At 34.9% G+C, this 22,368-nt stretch overlaps 4 protein-coding genes across 5 annotated transcripts; 2 read left to right on the top strand and 2 right to left on the bottom strand.

Moving 5' to 3' along the window:
• Position 1: 1 nt before the first annotated feature.
• LOC117919869 (thioredoxin-like 3-1, chloroplastic) lies at positions 2–1,805 on the bottom strand. The gene is made up of 5 exons (XM_034837145.1): positions 1,261–1,805; positions 1,072–1,146; positions 590–656; positions 454–471; positions 2–363 (listed from the first exon to the last, which is right to left on the bottom strand). The coding sequence occupies exons 1-5, from the start codon at positions 1,557–1,559 to the stop codon at positions 265–267; spliced, it is 558 nt and encodes a 185-aa protein (XP_034693036.1). The 5' UTR covers positions 1,560–1,805; the 3' UTR covers positions 2–264.
• Positions 1,806–3,571: 1,766 nt separating this feature from the next.
• LOC117919840 lies at positions 3,572–5,322 on the bottom strand. Of its 2 annotated transcripts, none has more exons than XM_034837108.1 (4): positions 4,989–5,322; positions 4,742–4,815; positions 4,389–4,426; positions 3,572–4,280 (listed from the first exon to the last, which is right to left on the bottom strand). In XM_034837108.1, the coding sequence occupies exons 1-4, from the start codon at positions 5,214–5,216 to the stop codon at positions 3,706–3,708; spliced, it is 915 nt and encodes a 304-aa protein (XP_034692999.1). In that variant the 5' UTR covers positions 5,217–5,322; the 3' UTR covers positions 3,572–3,705. The 2 variants fall into 2 exon arrangements, with proteins under 2 accessions (XP_034692999.1, XP_034693000.1); XM_034837109.1 differs by having other exon boundaries at positions 5,001–5,322.
• A 1,005-nt stretch (positions 5,323–6,327) lies between these two features.
• LOC117920690 lies at positions 6,328–13,365 on the top strand. The gene is made up of 5 exons (XM_034838283.1): positions 6,328–6,364; positions 6,509–6,593; positions 10,827–10,916; positions 12,193–12,317; positions 13,194–13,365. The coding sequence occupies exons 1-5, from the start codon at positions 6,328–6,330 to the stop codon at positions 13,361–13,363; spliced, it is 507 nt and encodes a 168-aa protein (XP_034694174.1). The 3' UTR covers positions 13,364–13,365.
• Positions 13,366–15,908: 2,543 nt separating this feature from the next.
• On the top strand, positions 15,909–19,027 carry LOC117920548 (protein trichome birefringence). Its single transcript, XM_034838151.1, has 5 exons — positions 15,909–17,102; positions 17,334–17,526; positions 17,629–17,822; positions 17,902–18,060; positions 18,169–19,027. The coding sequence occupies exons 1-5, from the start codon at positions 16,033–16,035 to the stop codon at positions 18,539–18,541; spliced, it is 1,989 nt and encodes a 662-aa protein (XP_034694042.1). The 5' UTR covers positions 15,909–16,032; the 3' UTR covers positions 18,542–19,027.
• Positions 19,028–22,368: the final 3,341 nt, after the last annotated feature.

Below are 22,368 nucleotides of genomic sequence, written 5' to 3'. Positions count from 1 at the left end.
CTTTATTAAAGTCGATATTAACCTCAACCTTCCTAGAAAGTGGGTCACCGCCTTTTCTTGGTTGCCTAACTTCAGTTTGAGGCTACATGTCAGTTACTGCAGTGATTTCTCAGGAAAACAGGGAACCCCGTACTGTTTGGCCATTATAATAGCCTACAAGTATTCCTTTGATTAACTCTAAAGGAAGGCTAGATGGAATGAGTAGTACGTGTTGTACTGTACAGACATGGATCTCTGTAAAAAGGGGAAATGGTATACCATAAATTACACAAACTTTTGGATCATCTCTCTCACTTCATCCATCACAATCCAAGCTTTATGCCCTCCAATTACTTCAGCTTTCATCTCCCCGTCTTTCCACAGCTGCACCAAAAACACAACCCCTTGTGATTATTTGTTCAGCCTTGATCTTTCGTACCCAGAAAATTGTGAAGGTTCAGAGGGTGGATATACCTGAATGGTTGGCATTTTCTGTGCATACATCATCCATACAACCCGTTATTACTATTGAATATTGCTAGAAAAATGAGGAAGATAATGGAATTGCTGGTGAAAATAACGGAAATTGATGGTTGGTTGTGATACATACAGTGATGTTTCCGCGCTTCACCAGGGCCTGCGAGACGTTGTTGACATCCACACTATAGAATTTGATTCTATCACCAAAATTAAAAGAGATGATCAAGATTAAAATGAAGCATGATCTGGATCTCATCAGATTCAAATCAGCAAGGATTCCATTCAGTTCATTAATAATTTGATGCCTTGAAAGCCAATTCTCATATTTCATACATGAACATGGAGTACTCTACCGACAAGGTAGGACATCACAGTGAGCATGGCATGAAAAGAACTACTATAACCAACTATCAAACACTTCTAATTGATTATGCCAATCAAAGAAAGAATCCATAGCCAAATTATTAGTGAGCATGAAAGGGAAATTTGTGGTACAACATATAAAGTATCTTCACAGCTGAAAGTGCTTGATATGTGGGAACATTCTGTCACAAAATCATACATGTTGTTTGACAATACAGTGAAAGAGAGCAGGGCAGAGGGAGATTGTACTTGGTATCATACTCAGCTGCCAATTTTTCCAGTTTAGGCTTCAAATATATGCATTTCCTACACCAAGCAGCCATCCTACAAACAGAAAATGAGAACAAGAAACAAGTGAAAACACTTCCAAAAAACACCCAAATAAGAAAACCATGAACAGACAACAAGGGAAGCATTTTCACAGAGGGGGAGAGAGACCAATCAATGATGATAGACTGGCGGAGCTCTTGAGCCTGGGCCAAAACCTGATCAAGCTGGTCACAATCTTTGATGGGTTGCATCTCTATAACATTGGGTCTAGTCATATCTGGCCAAAAAGCCTCTACTCTCAAGTCCCTCTTCTTCGTCTTCCTCCACTCTCCTCTTCTCCCATCAACTCCAAACCCAGGAGACCTTGACCAAAACAAACAACTCCCACCACCAGACAACTGATTTTGTGGGTCTCTGAGAAGCACTTCTCTGTACACAATATGGGTATTTGCAGCCAAAATAGACATTCTCTTGAATCAATTCTCCACTTTCTCAAAACCCTCTTGAGAAAAGACTGAATCGATCGGGGGAGACGAGGCGTTTAAACTGATGGGTCAGTGAAAAAGGTTAAGAAAATCATGTTTTCCGATAAGGAAAGATGATATGAAGGTTGGGGGTTTGAGAGCTTTTAGTTTCGGATATTTGGTCTACACGGTGCGTATTTGTTTGGCCATGTTTTCGGTGTTTTCGAAAATCGGAGAGAAATTGTTGGGGAAGGAGCTTATCCAAAGGAGAGGTGAGTTGAGAGAGAGAGAAATTTGGGGCCCACAATATGGAAACCAATATGGACTGCCTTTTAGGTTGATTTATTTTTCCTCTTCGAGGTACTTTATTTATTCTTGATTTTATTTTTATTTTACGATTTAAATTTTATGTGGACGGGGATTGGTTTAATTATAAATTTATGAATATAATTTTTATATTTTCAAAAGTTTAATTAAATGAAAAAATGGGAATCTCAAAGAAGATTAATTACTATTATTTAAGATAAAGATTAAAGAGTAAAGTCCCCTTGTTTTTATCACTTTTTTTTATAAAATTAAAAGATATAAAATTTAACCTAATTTATACTAATTCAATCTAAAAATGTAATCTTTTATTGCTTAATTTTAATTATACACATATATAATTATTTAAATTTAAAATTTTTGAATCTTTTTATTCTTTATTTAAAAAAGCTAATAAAGTTGTAAGAGTATATATATATATATTACAACTATAAAAAAAATATTAAGCTATATTACATTTTAGAACAAATTTTAAAAAAAGTTTAATATAATTTATCCCTCAATTTATTGCAGATTTTGCACATTACCCCCTCAAAGTTTATATCGAGGATTTAATTTATAAATAATATTTGTAGATTAATTGGTTATTATGAATCATATTGTTTTTTTTTTAATTTAACATTTCTAAATTTCTCCTTCAATTGCTTCATGCATATATAAGATTTGTAATTATTTTTTAAAAAAATTGTAACTCAAAAATTGATTAAGTTAATATTAGAAAATAACATAATTCTTAAATTTAAAATTAAAAATAAATAAATTAATATGTACAGAATTATATAATTCAAAAATCAATCTTATTAAAACTAAAAGATTTGATGCATTACATTTAATAATTAATGAGCCTAAAATTAAAATACCAATTCAATTAAATTTATAAATATATGGATAATGATTCAAGAAATGTACTATAATAAGCTGTTCATCTTCTACCCAGAACTTTCTCACTCAAATTTCAAATTTTAATTTAAAGATAAACAAATTTCAACTCAAATAACAATTTTTATCAAGCAAGAACTGAGCCATTAAGTTTGTTATTTTTCAAGAATAGTTTATAATTTAAAAGCCTCACCAAACTAATAGCAAAATCAGCACTTGTTTAGAATATTTAATCTATATATATATATATATATTGCTTATTTACGTATTTTTAATTAATAATTTGTTAGTTTTGAAATTTATTTTAAATAAAATATGATTAGCCATTAAAATATTATTATGTACTTTTAATCATTATTTATATACCAAAATCAATATTTTATAACATACTCTAATAATATTTTTATCTTTTAAGAAAAATAGTTCATGATTTTACTATAATATAAATTTTCATATTTTCACTCTTTTCTATGTTTGATAGGATTTAAACTCCATATTAATTTAAAAATAAATTTATAATTTGTTTTACAAAGTAAAATTATTAAAATTACTAGTTAAAATAATTAAAATAAGAAAAAAGAATTCATTTTAAACTTTAGAAAATAATTCCTATAAAAAGATGGCTAAATAGACAGTAAATAGTAAATATATGTATAATAATAATTCTGAAAAATCCTCCAAAACTTTGAACCTTGTCCCTACCGGAATGTAAAGTGTAAACCGATGGAAAATAAAAAAACAAAAAATCAAATGTATTATAGATGTGGAGTTGGTGCAAGCATTCCAAGGAATTTAAAAATAGAAAAGAAACAAAGCAAAATTAAAAGACCAGTCTCCATTCATTCATTCATCCATTATCCTACCATGGAGTTGAAGTTGGGGTTTCAGACAACAAACACCGAACTCATTATCCCTATTACTTTATATTATCACACCATCATTACAGCTATATATCGCAGTTGCCATTAGAGAGTTGAAGGGTTACCGGTAGTGGTGATGCCACGGTTTGGCCTAGCAAGCTACTCATGGACCGAGCCTTCACCGCCCCAATCTTCTTGCCCTTTTTCGCCACCATTGTTCCCTCATACCCATCGCTTTCTTCCTCGTCTTCTGTATTGGTTTCCGGTTTCGTGGGTTTGTGGAGCACTGGTGCAGTCAGGGGTGAGCTTTTGACACTGGTCATGCTCTTCAGCCTTCCCTTCCCCAGATGATGCTCGCACAGAGAGTATCCGACGAGGGTCTGTTGATGACACCTCCACCCTCTTCCATTCACGCGACTGCACCTCGATCCTTCAAGTATTATCCCGGCTCCACTCCGTCCCTTTTTGCCGTTATTCTTTGCCATTCCGTTTTCTTCTCCTTCATCTTCCTCGACCCATTTCTTCGGTCTATTCCTTCTGACCCTCATCATCCTCTTCTTCGCCTTCTCATCTTTGATCTCCATCATGGTTTCCATTTCGAATGTTGCGCGTCTCTTCTTCAGTGGAACTGCTCTATCTTCCTCACGCCAGTGTTCCATCACTGCCCAGTACCCAATTCAGTCGTTGAAACAATCAGTAACAATCAGAAACAGCAACAAAATTCACCAAAGATGAAAAAAGAAAGAAAAAATGAAAAGGTGGAGCTTACCAGATGAAGTTTCTGGACTGGGGCTGCTGTTGCTGCTTCTGCAAACACAACACACACGCGCATTACAGCTGGAATGAGTGCTATGGCGGTAACATGCACCACCATGGAGTGAGATAATAGCACACGCATAAATGACTTACTTGAAAAAAGAAAGTTGGTGAGGAGATGAAAGAGGAGACGGAGATTGGGAATGAGAGATGGATGGTTATGGCACGAAGTAGCATTAAGAGTGGTAAGGACACATACATGGGATAATACTTGCACGGACGAATAGAAACGAAGAAAAATAGATAGAAAGTGGAGGAAAATACTATTATTCACGAATTTTCCAGGGAAGTGATAGCGATTGTTACCTCCGATTAGACGGAGAAGCCAATCCCATTTCCTCGCTACCGCCTTCTTCTTCCCCGACGCCGATTTCATGATCCTACAACAGAAGCCGATACACATGCCGCCGAGGTCATAACAAAAATCGTTGCACCACGGTTTCATGAAAAAGAAAAGGGGGATGTTAGCTAATGTGCGCAGGGCGCACACCGAACTCTACCATTTTCGACAGTAGCACACAGAAATTACGAAGATTCATTACAAGAATTGCACCTTGGAGCTCACCTTCTTGGCGCCGACCCCTTCTCCCTCAGAGCAAATCAATCCGTCGGTTTGAACCCGTAGATCTGACGTCCGTCGATCGTCAGCCGATGGAGGGGGAGATTGATTCCTAGCGGGACTTTGCACCGATTGGTCGTTGCCGTGGTGCAGTTGCGACGGCGGTGGCGACGATGGAAGATCCGAGGGCAGAGGAGGCGCCCCTCGTCCTCTGATCCTCATTGAATGACGATCGTGATCGGAAGAATTGGGGTTTGCAGAGAGGATTTTTGAGCCTTTTGGGGGAAGAAGACGATAACCCCTAAAAAATAAAAAGCGAATACGAGACGACTCTCTCTCTCTCTGTAATTTTCTACTCTCCAGTCATTTGGGGTGAGGTTTTCTTTTCCCCTCTCGGTCGTTTTAATTCGTGCCACGCAACGCGCGTGTGCAAAAGCATTTTCAAGTAGCGGCTCGCCTACTCTCCGACTAAGAGCGTGCTAGACACGATCCAATCATTAGAGAGATTATTGCTACCATTACAATTGCTATTATCCTTTTCATTTTTTCGGTGATATTATTATAATATGATTTTATATTCTTACCTACTTATGTTATTATTTATTATTAGGTCCCTAATAAACATCAAAGATAGAAACTAATCAAACTTAACGTCCAGAGGTTGAGTTGGGTGCAGCCTTTTTACAGTGCAAAAGCTCCTTTTTGACTTCAGCGCTTCCATTAATATTACAATTTTCCTAAGTGATGTATGGCTTTACAAAAAGATATTTTTGAAATTTAAATTTCCTTTCTATAATCAATAATGATTTTTTAGAAAAAAATAAATATGATAAAGATAAAAAAATAAAAAGAAAGTTGGAAATATTAAAATAGTTTTTTAATTCTTTTTATGATCCAAAGCCGATACAAATTTTATTTTTAATTTGATTTGAAGCTTAGAATATCATGTTTTTGTTTTTTTGATTGAATAAAAAATATTAAGTATTTTTTATTTATTTTATTTAGTTAAAACTAAGATATTGATACCAATTTTTATAACTAAATTGAGTCTATTTAGCTTTCTCTATTGAATCAAATTGGTTTTTTAAGATTGTATAAACCGGGATTACATTGAGATTTTAATTTTTATTTGACACAGAAAAATGAAAAATTATAAAAATAATTTTAAAATAAGTGGGATACATATTAGCGGATACTCAGTCTCGCACGTGTGGTCGCGTGTTGGGAAGCAGGGTTGAGAGTATGAGCAGCGGAGCAGGGTAGTAACAGTGATTCGGTGACCGTTTGAGCCGGTGGCGTACGGATAAAACATTTTCTGCAAGAAAAGACAATAATGGCGTGTGTCTACGCGGAGGAGGCGCGGGGTGGTGGTGCGGTGTGACCTGTGACCTGCTGCTGTGCCCACGCCTACGAGGCTACAAGGAGAAACTAAAAGCAGTCCGAAAAGCAGGTAATTGAAAACGACGTCGTTCCCATGATTCCCGCTGTTTTGTATTTCGAAAGGCTCCCATAAGCTCTCGATTCCCTCCTCCGCATTCTCCTTCCTTCTCTATCAGCCCGGCTCTCTGTAAAGTCTGTGATAAACCGTCATGGCTTAAGGTGAGGGTTTCAGATTTTTGCCTTCGAATATCTGAATTGCAATGTTAGAACACGCCCGTGTCTTTATATTATGCAATTATTCTATTTTCTTCGTCTTTAGTTTGGTGAACTTGAAGTTGTTTAATCGTACCATCTCGCGAGAAAACGCAAGAGAATTAAAGAAAAGTAGAAAACATTTTCGTTCTTGTCTTTATATAGTTTGGATAACTTGCAGCCTTGGTTTTCTATGGCCAAAACAATGCAAGAAACCGGTAAAAAGTATTATCTTATTCAAAATTATTAAATTATTCTTGTTTTGCCTGTTGATCTTCAAATTGATTTGTATGCTCACGGTCGGGTGAAAGAGAGGACCACTTCCAGGTTTTGATTGTCTGAATTTTTGTTGTGTTTCTGATATGCATAAATATTCCATTTACTTTCTGTTTGATTGCTGTGAAAACTGAGGTTAGGATAAGGAAAATTAATTCCTGAATCCCGTGTCTTATATTGTTTTGGATTGTACGTTTTTGTTGTGTTTCTGATGTGCATAAATATTCCATTTACTTTCTGTTTGATTGCTGTGAAACTGAGGTTAGGATAAGGAAAATTAATTTCTGAATCTTGTGTCTTACGTTGTTTTGGTTTGTAATAAAGATCAAACCTCATCCCAACAGTCAGGTAATTTTGACAGTTAACACGCCTTTTTGTTTTATACAGTACTTGAGAATTTTCTTAGGATAATAAGTTTTGTTCGTAAATTCATGAATAAGTATTTTTAGCTAGGAACGCAGGGTTATGGATGTTGTTCAATTGTTTGAATTCCTTGAGCTGATATATGGTAACTCCTAATATGCCTAAATATTCTTTTATCATTTATTTTGTTCCTGAGAAAATTGAGTGAAAGAACAGGGAATTTGTTAAATTCTGGATCTCATTTTTCATGTTGATTTGGTTCCTAGTAAAGATATAGAAAAAAAATGCTCATGTCAACTAGGACAGGCACTTGTTAAATTGGGGTTTATGTTTTTTAATTAGCAGCCTTGCATTTGAGGATCTAAGTAATGTATTCAAGGTCTAATTGAATAATTGATAGAACATAGTCAAAATGCAGAGCTATTGATTAGAAAAGAATGAAAATTACTGACTCCACTACATTCCATCTCTACTTCCTATGATTAGTCCTTAACAATTATGTTGGAATGATCTACATGATCACGTTTCTTGAAGCCCCTAGAATCACATGATGCAATCCTTTTCTCCATGATGTCCTGCTGGTAATTTAGATGATCATTGCTCTGCCATATTTGGTTGTGCCTTTTTTGCTCCAAGCCTCAAATTTCATTTTTGGTTATATCTAAGAAATGACCAACTTGAATTACTGTTTCTGGTAATTGTTGATTGGGTGCAATATTTGCTATATGACTTGGGTTTTTTTTTTTTTGGGTCTTTCTTTACAATAGGCACTACTGATTTTGTTTCGCTCATAAACATATTATCCACACTGGACATAAGCATGTAGAAATCATTTAGTCCATGAGCCTGTTGATTGGGTTTATTTCTTTGGGAGATCCACTTGCAAGGGCCCTTTTTTTCTTGTGTATTTGTGTATTGGGAGGGAGCAAGGGAGGCGTTTGTAGATTGTTTGGATGTCGCAAGTATAATGTTAATCTTGTGTTTCTAGTGTTATCTTATTTCCTTCTCTATTTCTGTTTTAGTTCTAGTAGTTTCACTCTTGGAGGCCCTGGTGGTGCAAGTATTATGTGTACCACTCTATAGATGGTAGATATTATCCATTGCATTAATGGTTTTCATTGGGGAAGAGTTTGTTGGAGCGAAGACACTTTAAACTAAACTCAAAGAGGTGTAGACAGATACGACGAGTTTGATCAATGAACTGAGAAATAAAAAGCATATTTCTTTATGAGATGTCACAACCAATGCAGCACCTATGGGAATAATTGGTTGGAGCCATCGTCAAGAAAGATATAAGAAATGGAATAATAAAGAGCCCAAGTTAGTAAAGATTATTTTTCATCCATAACAGAATAAGTGGCACCATAACCTGCCCGAATTGAGGTTAAAAGAGAGAATCCAGAGAGTGTGTTTAGGATATTTTTAGAAGCAACAACTGATTGGTGGCGTACCACTCCATGCTTGTATTCAAAGGTTTCTCCAATAGGAGATGGCTTTTAAGAAGTTGAAGAAGTTTGTAAATCATGATTGTGTGGCGAAATACCATCCAGATGTCCCATTATTTGTGGCTTTAGCCGCTGGAACAATCTGGCCCTACATAGTTAAATATTCTCACTGGATATTGGAACCAGATTTTTGAGGGAAATAAATGAATATAGCACCATTGAGACCTGCTGGATATCTGCAGAAGACAGTAAAGAAACTTTAGCAATTCTAGACAAACAATAATCCTAGTTAGATCAAATCTAGTGAGGAAAATACCAGAAAAGATCCTCTTTGCCCATTCTAAAAATCTATATTCAAAACCATTCTTCATATATGGAATGGAATTTGCAAATATTGTTTGGTTCTGTTCACTTGTCACCTTCAAATATTTTTGATACTGGATCCTGCCCCTTTTCAGAAGTTGTGGATCCTTTGCTGGAGAGATGGTGGGTGAGTAGATATATTAACATAAAGTACGTATAATTTCTAAATAAATTTTTTCCCAAAACCTTTGACTTTAATGAGAAATAAGGACGAGAGAGATATTTTGCATGGAATGCAACTAAATCCTATCATTCTGTCTTGGAAAACAGACTTGCATGTCTTAATACACAAAGTTAGCTAGAGGTTTCTAAGATTACATATTTTATTTTTCTACCCTGAAAATGTACTTGTTTGAATGCAAGTGTTGCAGATGGAAATTAGAGTTAGGGTTTGGGAAATTTGTAATATTCACAATTGGTGTTCTTCACAATCACAATTAAGCTTTGCAAATTTCAGAAAAATCCTTGTTTTTATTGTCACTTTGGTTGTTATTTATGCTTATAGAACAGTTTAAGTAGAACACACCGAATGAGGCAAATGCCGATTGAATTGACCATTGCCCTTTTCTTGTAGCTATTGGTACAAATTACACTGGAATGATTTCCTTTTTGTAAAGGCAATTCTTCCCATTACCCGTGCAAAAGGTTTGCTTTTGCATTTCCTATATTTCACTGTATGTGAATACTGAATACACTACTTGTCCCACCCTGGTATTTTTTGGATATGGTCATTATTGCAACCAAACCCTCCCTTTAATTCCCATATTCAAGGTAATTCGACATTCTATTTTGGGGTACTTTATTTTCAAAATTCTGTTATAGGGAAGCCGGGTTTTCAGCTCATCTTTTAAAAGAGTATGTGAACTTTATGTTTAAACCATATTAAGATATGATTTGACAAAAAGAAGCTTCATCATAGGTGGGGAAAAGCCTCCAGTTTACTTCTTTGACTAAAGTTAAGGTCAAAGACTAAAACCAGCAAACATGTCCCAATCACAGTTAGAGATTGGTGGAGTGATTTGCTCACTCGATTATTAAACAATTGTGCTGCTGGTGTAGAAGAATGTTCTCTGAAAAAGAAAGTTCTTGCTTACCAAATTAAATTTACGTTCTATCCTTTTCTTTTGCTCTCAATGAAAATCTATTACCGGTGATTGAGTCTAGATCGAATCTGCATACCAGTGAATCTAAATAGTGTGTTAATTGAGCCATTTGTTTCATGTAGTGAATCCTATATTTGGCTGTGATATATCCTAACCATCTACTGGGGTACTTTCATTTCAGATCTTTATAACTACCTGATGTGGTTGCGTATCAAAGACCAGTGTTGGCATCACATCTTTTTGGAACATCCAAAATGATGGTGTGGCTGGTTTTTAAACCAGCTTGGATATTAAAATTTGTGGGCAGGTTTCCTTATAGCCTAAAAAGCAAAAGGCAGTATGATGGCCGTAAACCCATGTTTCTATAATTCATGGCATGCATCTTCTGTCGTGACTATTATGTAATTGATTAACTGTGGTTGGTGGGGATAAGCTGATACCCTTTGGGATGCTTCATGTGATCCATCTTTTTCTTTACCTATTGAGATGTTCTTTTTTTCTTTTTTTTCCTTTTTTTCTCTCTCTCTGAACCTAGACCTATGAACTTTTATACTTAGGTGACACATGGGTAATGGTCGAGATGGGAGTGGGCTTGAGCCCATCTTAAAGTTGCAATTCTAATTTCTTCTCACATACATTTTGGATCTCAGGCAGCTTAAAGGCGAATGGCCAGCTGGCTATCCTGATATACACTCCCTTTTGCTCGTCAGGGAAAAAGGTCTTGCTGTCCCAATGATATGGTACGTTGGATCCTTTGTCCTATTTGGTTTTTTTCTGCTTTATATTCATTGTTTTGTCGATCTTCATTTGTACTTTTGATGTTATAAATTGCTAAACTAAACTACTTGTAAATTTGGGAAAAGTTGAAACGACAATGATAATCTCTGTAATGCTCTACAACAAGTAAATGATTCGACTACCCTCGTCTTGTCTTGAAAAATGATTCTCTTCAATTGCTCCTTACTAGTATTTCTGTACAAGTTCCCAAATAAATATAAATAAATAACCACATATATTGATATATAAAATTCAAGTGAGGGTTCTTTTGTCAATTTGTAGTCTTCTCTCGATCTGCAAAACTTGCATGTGTTGTCCTCTACCTACTTAATAAATGACATAATAAGTATGACTGTTTTGTTTTCTTCAATTTTGAATTTTCAAACAATTTGAACAGAGGGAGAATTGAAGAATTTTTTTTTTGCAAAAGATTTACTTGGACAGCACCCTTTCAAGTGGGCATTTCATAAATAGCCTAAGATACAGAATGGCCTTCCGAAATGTCAAAAGCCCACCGACTTTAATTGGCTCTTTCGGAATCCTTCGGCAGCTTCATTTCTATGGCAATGGTCCATACCTACTTTGCTTTTACATCATGCCCCACTCTCTCACAAACACTAGTGCATCCATATGGACTATAATAATCTTAAGAAAGATGACTCTAATTAAATGCCCATCTACCAGTGGTTGAATTGTCACTCAAGCCTTCTTAAATGGCTTTAGAATTCTCAGGAATTGGGACACCCCATTTCCTTATCCCCTATACTTCTCCTGTGCTCCATACAAATATAGAGAGCCCAAATCTGTCTCTCTCTCCTCATGTCCTAGAAATAGCTTTGTTGCACCCTATTAATCATTTTCAATTTCCTCTGATTGCCTGCATTGTCACAAATTGGGATGACAAATATTACCAGTCTTTTTGGGAATGCCACAAAATTTTTGAAAGGACCAAAAGACTAGGGACATAGATATAACGCCGAGAATCATATTTTCAGAAATTTTATGCCCCATACAATTCTGATTTTGAACCTCGTCTTCACTTGGCTGCGCGAATTTTCAAATTTGCATAAATCCGCCCTTGGACAGCAGTTCTTCTGAATTAGGCCCAAAGTCGTGGGTCAATCTCTGACATTTCTGTTCGAAACAACGTTGATACATTCAAATATGGTTTTGATTCAAATATAAGTGGAAAACCATGCTTAACGGCAAACCAATGCCGATATAATTTTGATTTTGTAGTTTGGGGTTAGTCAGGAGCACAAGTGGGAGGAACCCAGACTGGCGCCACTTAACAGTGAAGGCGATGTTTCCATGCTGCAAAAAACTGGATGCAATTGCAAGGTGGCTCACATGGCAAGGGCAAGGTAAGTCAGATGGATCATGCATATAGAGCTGTGTGAGTTTTTGATAAAATGCCTAAAAAACCGAAAGGCTATCGAAAGTGAACGGCACACGGTTTCAAGAGTCTCCCATTTGTCCGGTAGCAAAGGCCGCCTTTAAATGGGTTGGTGCCATTGTCAAAGAGTATGAGGAGTCGGTAGAGAAAAATGGAAAAAAAAAAAAAAAAAAAAAGTGGTTGAATGGGTTGGATGAGACTTGAATGGAAGCGGACCCATTTTTCCTCCTGTCATTTTCATGTCTCGCATTTTGTTTTCCTTGGTGGGGAATCTGACGGAACATTTCGAATTCCCCTCTAGCAGCGTCAAAGTTTAGAATTATATCACGCATTAGCCATTCCTATAATCAAAATTTAAATTAATACGCTACGCTATCGCCTTTCATATCAGTCACTGACCTTTCAATAGTGTAGAAAGTGGAAAAGTGGTCTGGGCTTCCCGTGAATTATTAGGCATGGGAATGTGGAGTACACATCTGCAAACTTTTTGTGATATATCCTTGACAAACAGAAAAAAAAAAAATGAAAAAGAAAATCACAGCAGGTCAATAAATTCAAATGATTCCCAAATATTTGTTCTACGGGAATATTTCATAAATGCATGACTTCAAGGTGGAAGTATAGATAGCATTTGCTGGACTTGTGAACTCCTGCCCATGAGGGGTGGGAAATATATATATAAAAAGACCCCATCCTCTTTAGATTCAGTGCCAATGTGAAAAGTGGCTGTGGCTGTTTTTATAATTTGGTTATTTCGCTATCTTAACTCACTCAATAAATTGCCTTTAATTTTTTAGAACAATTAATGGGAGATTTGTGAAGTTAGTTTGTGTGCCGTCTTCAGAGCAGTTGTGGATGATCCTTCATTTTAGCTATGCCAAAAGAGAACGGAACAGCTTTTGGAAAAGCCCTACTTGTGTTGTTGCTGAGCTCCTTCTCTTTCTCTTTGCTGAGGTACTTTTTGTCCGGCCTTTGAATATTTTTGTTTCACAAAGTCAAATTCCTCTTCCCTAAGTTTTCCCCAAAAAATTTAATATTTTGTCTAATTGTTTTCACCTTAAAGGTAATTATGTTTTCGAGTATTTTTATTATTTCTTCTTATTTAAAAAATAATCTCATTTTCACTAAAATTGCAGAACCATACTTGCGAGATATGTCAAGGCATATCTAGCAATAAAATAATTTAAAGTACTTAAAAATTTTCATCTCTTTTACTTCACCTATTTAAAAAAAAAACTTCATGTTTTTGTGAGATAGACCAGCAAATCAGGATGAAATTGGCTGTAGTAAAAATTTATATTTAGTTTATTAAACTCTAAATAGTAACCTTAAAATTATTTTTTAAAATATTAAAAGAAATATTTAGAGATCAAATGCAATGTAAATGGGTGCTGAAATTTGATCTCGAATTTAAGCCCTGTACTTCTCAATATAATTTAGTTACAACTTGAAAAAACATGGAGATTTAAACATTTTCTTTTTAATACTATATTAAAAGAATATTTTTATGCATATAAAAATGTTAAATTACTCTTATTTTAATAAAATACAAATTCTGGACTGCTAAAGGGAATTCCAAACGATTCCTTTTCTGTGTGAAACGAGGATTTAGTATATTAATTGATACTTGCCTAAACTAGATGTTAAAACTTCTCAATTTTTCTTCCGTTAATTTTCTTGTTTGGCACGTGCCATTTAAACAGGGAAGGACGCAAACTCCGTGCATTTAAACTGGCACACCCACATGCCATATGGATTTAGTAACATAAATAATTGGGTAATATACAACTACATACATCACCGACACAATGAGTCTCAGATTTTTGGATTCGACACGTACGCAAAATAAGTCCAGCGCAGTGGTCGAAGGATCGTACGAATTATTCAAATATTTTGATATAGCGGTTCTTGAAATTATGTTTGCATTGTTTTTTTGAGGGATTGAATTTTTATATTTAGTTAAAATTTATTTATTGATATTAATTATTGATAAGAAGTTTATTTTAATTATGGTTATTGATATTAATAAATTATTTTTAAAAAAATAAAAAAATTTTAAAAATTATTTTCATTCAACTAAAAAATAAACATTATCTAAATTTGTTAAATGGAATTTAACCCTAACAAGCGCCTTCCTATGAACTATAATTTAAGACCACTTTATTAACATGGATCTCAGCAAAATTTCATATGGCTTTTTAAAAATTCAAAATATTATGTGACTTATATTTATCTTTCCATTCTTTTAGGTTTTGCATGAAATTATTATCTTATTATTATTTGTGTGAATAATGTCTAATTCCTTCTTTCCTTTTTTTTTTTCTCTTTATTTTAAGGTTTTAATTAATTTTCTTTGAATATGATTTAATTTAGTTTTAATATATCATTAAAAAAATATTTTTAAAATGTAATAACAATTTCCGTAAACATTTAAATGTTATTTTCTTTTATAAAAAATTATAATGATTACTTATTTTATAACATATCTTTTTTTTTTTTTCTTATTAGGATAAACTCATGTAAGGATGAAGGCTAAAGCAACGCCGGAAAATAAGTATTTTTCGTAGAAAACAACAAAGGACTGCACTTGGCATTGGTCCCACACTGCAAAATGAGCCGGTGCGTATAATGCGACGACACCTGGTGGTGAATCCAAGCACATCATTGGTTGGATGGACCGCCGTTGCCTCACGAGCCGCATATGTCTCTTATGGGCCCGTCACAGCTGGCACTGTTTAAAAGTGGGTCCTCCTTCGATCTCAGCCGTCCATCCCTTCAGGTACAACATCACCCCTGTAACGGACCTTTTACACGTACTATGGGTGTACGGTGAAAAATATTGGAGTGTTGCCGCATACGGTCCCACACGGAGCCTCAATTAACTAGTGTGAAATATACCGTTAAAACAACCTAAGAAAAGTGTATTGATTGGTTTTGGCATTGCCCCTGGCAAATCTTCGATTTTGCACTTTCTGCCACCCAACGCCGCTCTGTTTTTTTTATCAAAGTTTCTAACAGAATCCGAATATTATTATCCGTAATATTTTCAAGATACGCCTGGATATTAAAATATAATAGTTAACCCTTAAATTTCGATCTGCAACGTTTAAATACGGTTGAGTTTTCATTGATTTTTTTTAAAAGACGGTACTGTTTTTTCATATATATTTTTAATAAAATTTTAATTAATTTATTTATTTATACTAAATTTATATATATATTACCTTGCCATGTCCCAATGCCATAGGATTGGGATGATATTAAGTGACGTGCAGTTCAATTCATTTATTTTTAAGTAGGTGATAATGCTTCTTAAGATAAATTAAAAATATTAATAATAAAAGTTTGTTACAGCCTACACGTGTCAAGCGAAGGTGGCACATAATTTGAGGGACGTAATGTGGTGAGGCTTTGAAAACCCATTGCCATAGTCACATGATATGGACGGCGGTGGCAGTTTCCAAGTTAAGTGAAGAAGAAGGGGTATTTTGGTAAAAAGAGAGAATAACAGGTACAGAAAACTTGTGCTTTCCTATTTGACGATCGTCTTCGGCCACTAAGTGCAGTCCTCGCAGCACTCAAGTTCCTCTTTCTTTCTAAAACCCCCCATTTATTCTTCTTCAGTTTCTCTCTATAAAACCAGTGTCATCTTCCATATTCTCCTTTCTGTTGATAGTCCGGAGATGGCTGATGGAACAAAGCATCCCCCACTTGGTGGGGGAGCACTGTTTTCAGACTTCACCAGTCTGTTTTCCATGGCGAGAACGCGAAGAACCATGTTTTTTATATATGGGTTCATGTTTGCTTTCATTGTTTTCACTGTTTTCTTAGCTTTCAGTCCTGCAAACGCTTCTTCACCTTGGTTCACCAATATCTTTGCGACTGGTACTGGTTCAGGGTCGTCTTCTACCTCCGATGACTCCTACAGATCTCAATTTTCTTCTTTCTTTTCTTTCTGGTTTCCCAATTCAACTCAGCAGCAAGTTCACAACTTTACTTCGGTTCCCACGCCCACAACTGGGACCAACGCCACCAGATCCAATGATGCTGCCACGTTTCAATCGCCTCAGAAGAGTAAAGATCCGTCCGGTGCGAAGAATGAGACAAAGGTTGAAGCTTTGACGCCAAATCGGACTGCAATTGCCCCTCCGAAACCTCTGGTTTCGGCCAATCAGAGTGCGATTTCCTCGGTGAAATCGCCTCCTTCAGAGAAGGGTGGCTCTGGGAAGGACGATAAAGGTGTGGCTTCGAATTCCACGGTGAAATCACCTTCTACAGAGAAGAGTGGTTCTGAGACGAAGGATAAAGGCGTCGCGGAGAAGAGAGTAGCGTCGAATTCGACGGTGAAATCGCCTCCTACAGAGAAGAATGGTTCTGAGACGAAGGATAAAGGCGTCGCGGAGAAGAGTGTAGCGTCGAATTCGACGGTGAAATCGCCTCCAACAGAGAAGAGTGGTTCTGGGAAGGAAGATAAAGGTGTTGCAGAGAAGGGCGTGGTTTCGAATTACACGGCGTCCCTGTTGAAGAAACAGAGCAATGGGACTGATTCAAAGCAGAGAACAGGGGATTGGTTGGAATCATTGATGAACTGCAATCTATTTGAAGGACAATGGGTGAAGGATGACTCGTATCCGCTTTACAAACCGGGTTCTTGTTCTTTGATTGATGAGCAGTTTAATTGCTTTCTCAATGGCAGGCCTGATAAAGATTATATGAAGCTTAAATGGAAGCCAAAAGGCTGTGATTTACCCAGGTGCGGTAGCCAATGTTTTCTCCTTTTCTTTTCTCAGTGATTTTCGTTCATTTGAATTTGATTTTCTATCCATCAAATTTAATTTTCTGGATTCTCTTTTAATACCATATTTGTTATGTAGGATTTATCGTATCCGGCTGTGTTGTATTTTTATAATGAAACTGATCCATCTAGTTTAAGTTCCTGGGTTTGTTCCAGTGATGTTGATTTGGATGAATTGATTGCATTCAGGTTAAATGGGAGTCATATGTTGGAACTGTTGAGGGGAAAGAGACTGGTTTTTGTGGGGGATTCTCTCAATAGGAATATGTGGGAATCTCTGGTTTGCATACTTAGAAACTCAGTGAAAGATCGAACAAAGGTTTATGAAGCCTCTGGCAGACACCATTTTCGAACCGAAGCTTCTTACTCATTTATATTCGAGGTATCTTCTTCAATCCTTCATCTACCTTTCTTATCTTCAATGTTCTCTATATAAAAAATGGATGATGATTCAGTGAATTTTCTTTGTATTTCTGTTGGGCAGGAGTACCACTGCTCAGTAGAGTTCTTTGTATCTCCTTTCTTAGTCCAAGAATGGGAAATGCCCGACAAGAATGGATCAAAGAAGGAAACACTGAGACTCGATAAAATCCCGACGTCCTCCGACAAATACAAGACAGCAGATATCATCATCTTCAATACAGGACATTGGTGGACTCATGATAAAACTTCCAAAGGGTAAGTGCATGCTAAATCCAAAAGAGCCTCTGACTTGAAACCCTATACAACGAAACTAAGTAGCAAGGAAAAATTGCAGGAAGGACTATTACCAAGAAGGCAGCCATGTTTATGGTGAATTGAATGTAATGGAGGCATTTCGCAAAGCTTTGACCACATGGGCAAGATGGGTTGATGCCAATGTAAATCCAGCAAAGTCTCTGGTTTTCTTCCGAGGTTATTCTTCCTCCCATTTCAGGTAGGCTGAAACAACCACCCACCTTTCAATAACAATTTTGATTGATCAGCATTGAAGGTTTAAAAACAATGCAGCTATTTCAAAACTTAATCAATTCTCTTGCTACAGTGGTGGCCAGTGGAATTCTGGAGGTCAGTGTGACGGCGAGACCGAGCCCATTAGGAACGAGACGTATATACCACATTATCCACCAAAGATGACAGTATTGGAGAAAATCTTGAGAGGGATGAAAACCCAAGTCACTTACCTAAACATCACTCGAATAACAGATTACCGGAAGGATGGCCACCCATCAATTTACCGCAAACAAAATCTATCAGATGAGGAAAGGCGGTCGCCATTGAGGTTTCAGGACTGCAGCCACTGGTGCCTTCCTGGTGTGCCAGACGCCTGGAATGAGCTTCTCTACGCTGAGATCTTAGTAAGACAGAAGCAGCAGCAACAGCAACAGAAGCTGCAGCAGCTGCAAAAGAGACCATAGGTAAAAACAACACAGATCAAGAGTCCACTTCTATCAAACTATTGAATTGGATTGAATTCGTAGATATCTCTGCATATTATAATCTTAGTTTCTTTTTGGGGTTATAGAGAAAGAAAGAAACAACTTGGAGAAAATCCAAGAAAGAGTGTTTTTCCCTTGGAACAAACAGAACTGGGAGAGAAGTAAAAAAAAAAGGAAGAGAAATGAAGTGGGGTTGATTTCCCTTGGTGGGAAAACAATAAAATCTCACACCACTTCATATTCTCTCAGCTTGTAAATCTCTAATTTATTTTAGCTTGTTATATTTGAAAAATAAAATTGAAGGGCTTGTAATTATTCATCTACACACCATCCTCCTCTTGTCGGCAATAGTGTCTGATTTATTATCAATTTTTGTGAGACCTAGTGGTCAACTTTTTGGGATCAACTTGTATGATAACTTTGATTTCAGTCATATATCAATAAATTAAACTTTCCTTTTCTAAAGTTTTAGTCAATGTTAATATAGCATTTGGACGACCCACTGTTACTGCTTTTCATGGATATACTTAGTTTATTAGGTTGGTTCGTATATTATATTTGTTAAGGTTGTCTTCTTTAGCCGCTTTTTCCAAACACTTCACATGGGGTACTTAGACCTTTCGTTTACTATTTTGAGAATCTGACCATTTGTTTGAACCTAATTTTGCGGATTTTTTCTTGTGTCGGTCGCCACATCTCCATCATGGGGGCCTCTACTTTCTTAGAATAAGATTGATTCCATGTTAAGATGTCATCACATCTACTTGTGGACATAACATCATTCATATTTTCATCTAACCATTCACTTCTATTCCCATTATACCAAAGTCTTGAGACCCATTATTAAAATTAGGAAAATGCTAGATCGAGGATGTAAATAAATGAGATTAATGTATAAATAAATAAGAGTGCATATTATGGTTTTCGGATTTTGATCACTTTTTTTTTTTTTTTGGTATTTTTAGTAACATTTTTGTTTGGATATCAGTCATGATTGAACAACTTAAGATCTATTTATGTTTATGGATTCATTGGGGCATATCTTATTGGGCTTCTAGAGAAAAAAAATGGAAATTTGAATAATGTACAATCAATAAATAAAATGGTGTAACGTCCCCTCTTGTCTATTTGGATTGACATTTTTATCCTCAATAATTCTGCAATTCTGATTTCTAGAAACTACGTGGACAAGAACAATGAAAAAACAAAGGTTTTACATACTCTTTAATTTGATTTACTTCAAAAAAAAAAAATACAAATTTTATTTTTATATTTACCTTTTTCAAAGTATTTGAATAAAAAATTAAAATTTGTTTTAATTTGCTTTAATTATTCACACTGATTTCTTCCATTCAAACAAAGCCTGAAAATTTTGGACCATGGAAAGCTTTAGAGGCCTTGGATCAGAAAGGCCGGGCCGTCCTAGGCCCCCATTAAGATGGGCTTCGTGATTGCTGGGGCTCCGTGATGAGAAGTTCTGAAGCCCATCCCAACGAACCAGATTGCATGTTTGGTAGACATTGTGAGATTGTCTTCTATGGGCCGGATTTGAATAGTTCAGGCCCCAAAAAACGCCACCTGAACTCCCATATTTATATGTTCTAATAACTTTTACTCACTAACTTTCAGAGTTTAAAAAGGAAGAAATTAGCAACTAAAAAACAAGCTTGTAAAATTAGAGGCTTTGGATTATTGAAATTTCCTGGTTGATAAAGAATGAAACTATAAAAAAGATATAAAATATAATCAGACATTATTTGAAGTAATTTATATTTTCAAATAAATTCTTATTTAATAATTTTAATTCTTCCGAAAATCTAGTTTTAGATTTAGATACAAAATGAAGGATATATTTTAAATTAATTTTTTTAATGGGCTCGGCTAAGAAAATATTACATTATTTTGAATTTGGGCTATATACCAAGCCCATACAAACTTAGCACGGCCCAGCCCAAACAATCGGCTGATCTGGGTTTGTTCCGCCACTGGGGTCATGAACCCACTCATATCACCTGATGCGTTTGACAAGTAACAGTGTAACACTGCATAAATTTTGATTCCCCCCTTTTTTTTTCCCATGAAATATGTTTATTTTAAAAATAAAATAATAGTTACAATAATTTTCAGCTATTAATCTGTCATTTAAAATAAAATTAGTTTTATTATTTTTATAAATAGAAAATACAAATGATTTTTTAACTATGTTTTTCATTTTTATAAATATAAAACATATTTGTTAATTATATTTTTTATTTTTTTCAAATGAAAGACATGTGTTTTCTATGAGTTCAGATAATAATTTCGTGTTCACATGTGAGGCGTGAGATGTTGTTGACTTGTTCAAAAAAAAAAAAAAATGGTGAGTCATGGCTTATAATTTTCCTTTGAAATGTAGTTTTGAATTTTCTAACATTTTTAAAAAATATATTTTTAAATATATATTTTAACAAACATGATATTGGATTATAAAGTTTGAATAAATTTTATAGGACCTTACTAGGGATGCCGACAATTAAGTTGTCTAGTCAACTTGTAAGGTTCAAGCTACCACCCGATGAGCTCGTGAGGGTTCAAAGAAGGCAACATCATAGAGATTTTTTTTATTTTTTTTTATGTGCTAATTCACAAGTTTTGTTTTACTATATATTTAACATTTTTATGTTTAGAGTTTTGTTTTTAAGAGTGTGCGTAATTAAGAGAGTTTTTTTTAATTTTTATTATTGTAACTCTGTTAATTTGTTTTGATTAATGAATTATTTAGTGTTAATACACTTGAGGATTATATTATTCATCGAAACACATTAAAAATCTTTGTCTTTTTACATGACATGTCTTCGTGGTCTTCCCTCCTTATCATAACATCATTGATTTAAAAGAATGATTTTTTTTATATTATTTACTTATTTTTTTACAAAACTTGAAATTGAAGTAATCGGAACATTCCTTGATATTTCTGGCTCTATCATATTATCAAGAGAATTTTGACCTTCTAAGATGAGGATGACCCTTTCATACTTTCAAATAATAATAACAATCATAATTATAATATCATTATATAATAATAATAATAATTATTATTATTATTATTATTATTATTATTAAAATAGTAAAAACGTATGATTTAATTTTCCACTTGCCTAGCAATAAAATAAAATAAAATGGGTGGGCTCAAATGGAGATGGTGACTTAATACAAATCATTGGATGATATTCAAAAGAAAAGGGAAAACTTGGTAGTTAAACTATCCAATTTAGGTGATAAGGACAAATTGACTAATAAGATAAGGCTATCTCATTTAATTAAAAATATTTTTTTTGAGGAAAAAGCAAAAAAAAAAAAAAAAAAATTGGGGCCACGGAATGAATGTGTAGCACAACCTTAAAGGGCGGAATGGAGCATGCCATGAAATTATAATGTTGGTGGTGGGTGGTGCATTATTTTAGTTTCCATGCTTAATCCAACATTTGGTCAACCAAAAATAATGTGCAGCCTTCAAAGACTAGTATGTATACATGATCATAGCATGGCAAATATAATATTAAGAGCTCGTTTGGTACTTAATAAATAATAATTTGTTTGTTAAGCTTTTAACTTCTTTATTGTGAGGTGAAACAATTCCGGTTTGAACAGGTGTCATAGCCTTAAGGTCTGTTTGTTGGTGATTTTAATAAACCCTTTTAGGTTAAGAAGTGTTTTTGAAAATAAATAAATATCGGACAAAATTTTAAAAATACTTTTCAAAATCTGAAAAAATCATTTATAGTATTTTATAAAGAAAAAAAAATTTGCGATTCTCTTACAAACAC

The sequence above is a fragment of the Vitis riparia genome, chromosome 8 (genome assembly GCF_004353265.1).
Source record: "Vitis riparia cultivar Riparia Gloire de Montpellier isolate 1030 chromosome 8, EGFV_Vit.rip_1.0, whole genome shotgun sequence".
Taxonomy (NCBI): Eukaryota; Viridiplantae; Streptophyta; class Magnoliopsida; order Vitales; family Vitaceae; genus Vitis; species Vitis riparia.
The sequence above is the reverse complement of the archived record's forward strand: the minus strand, read 5'-3'. Positions and strand labels throughout refer to the sequence as shown.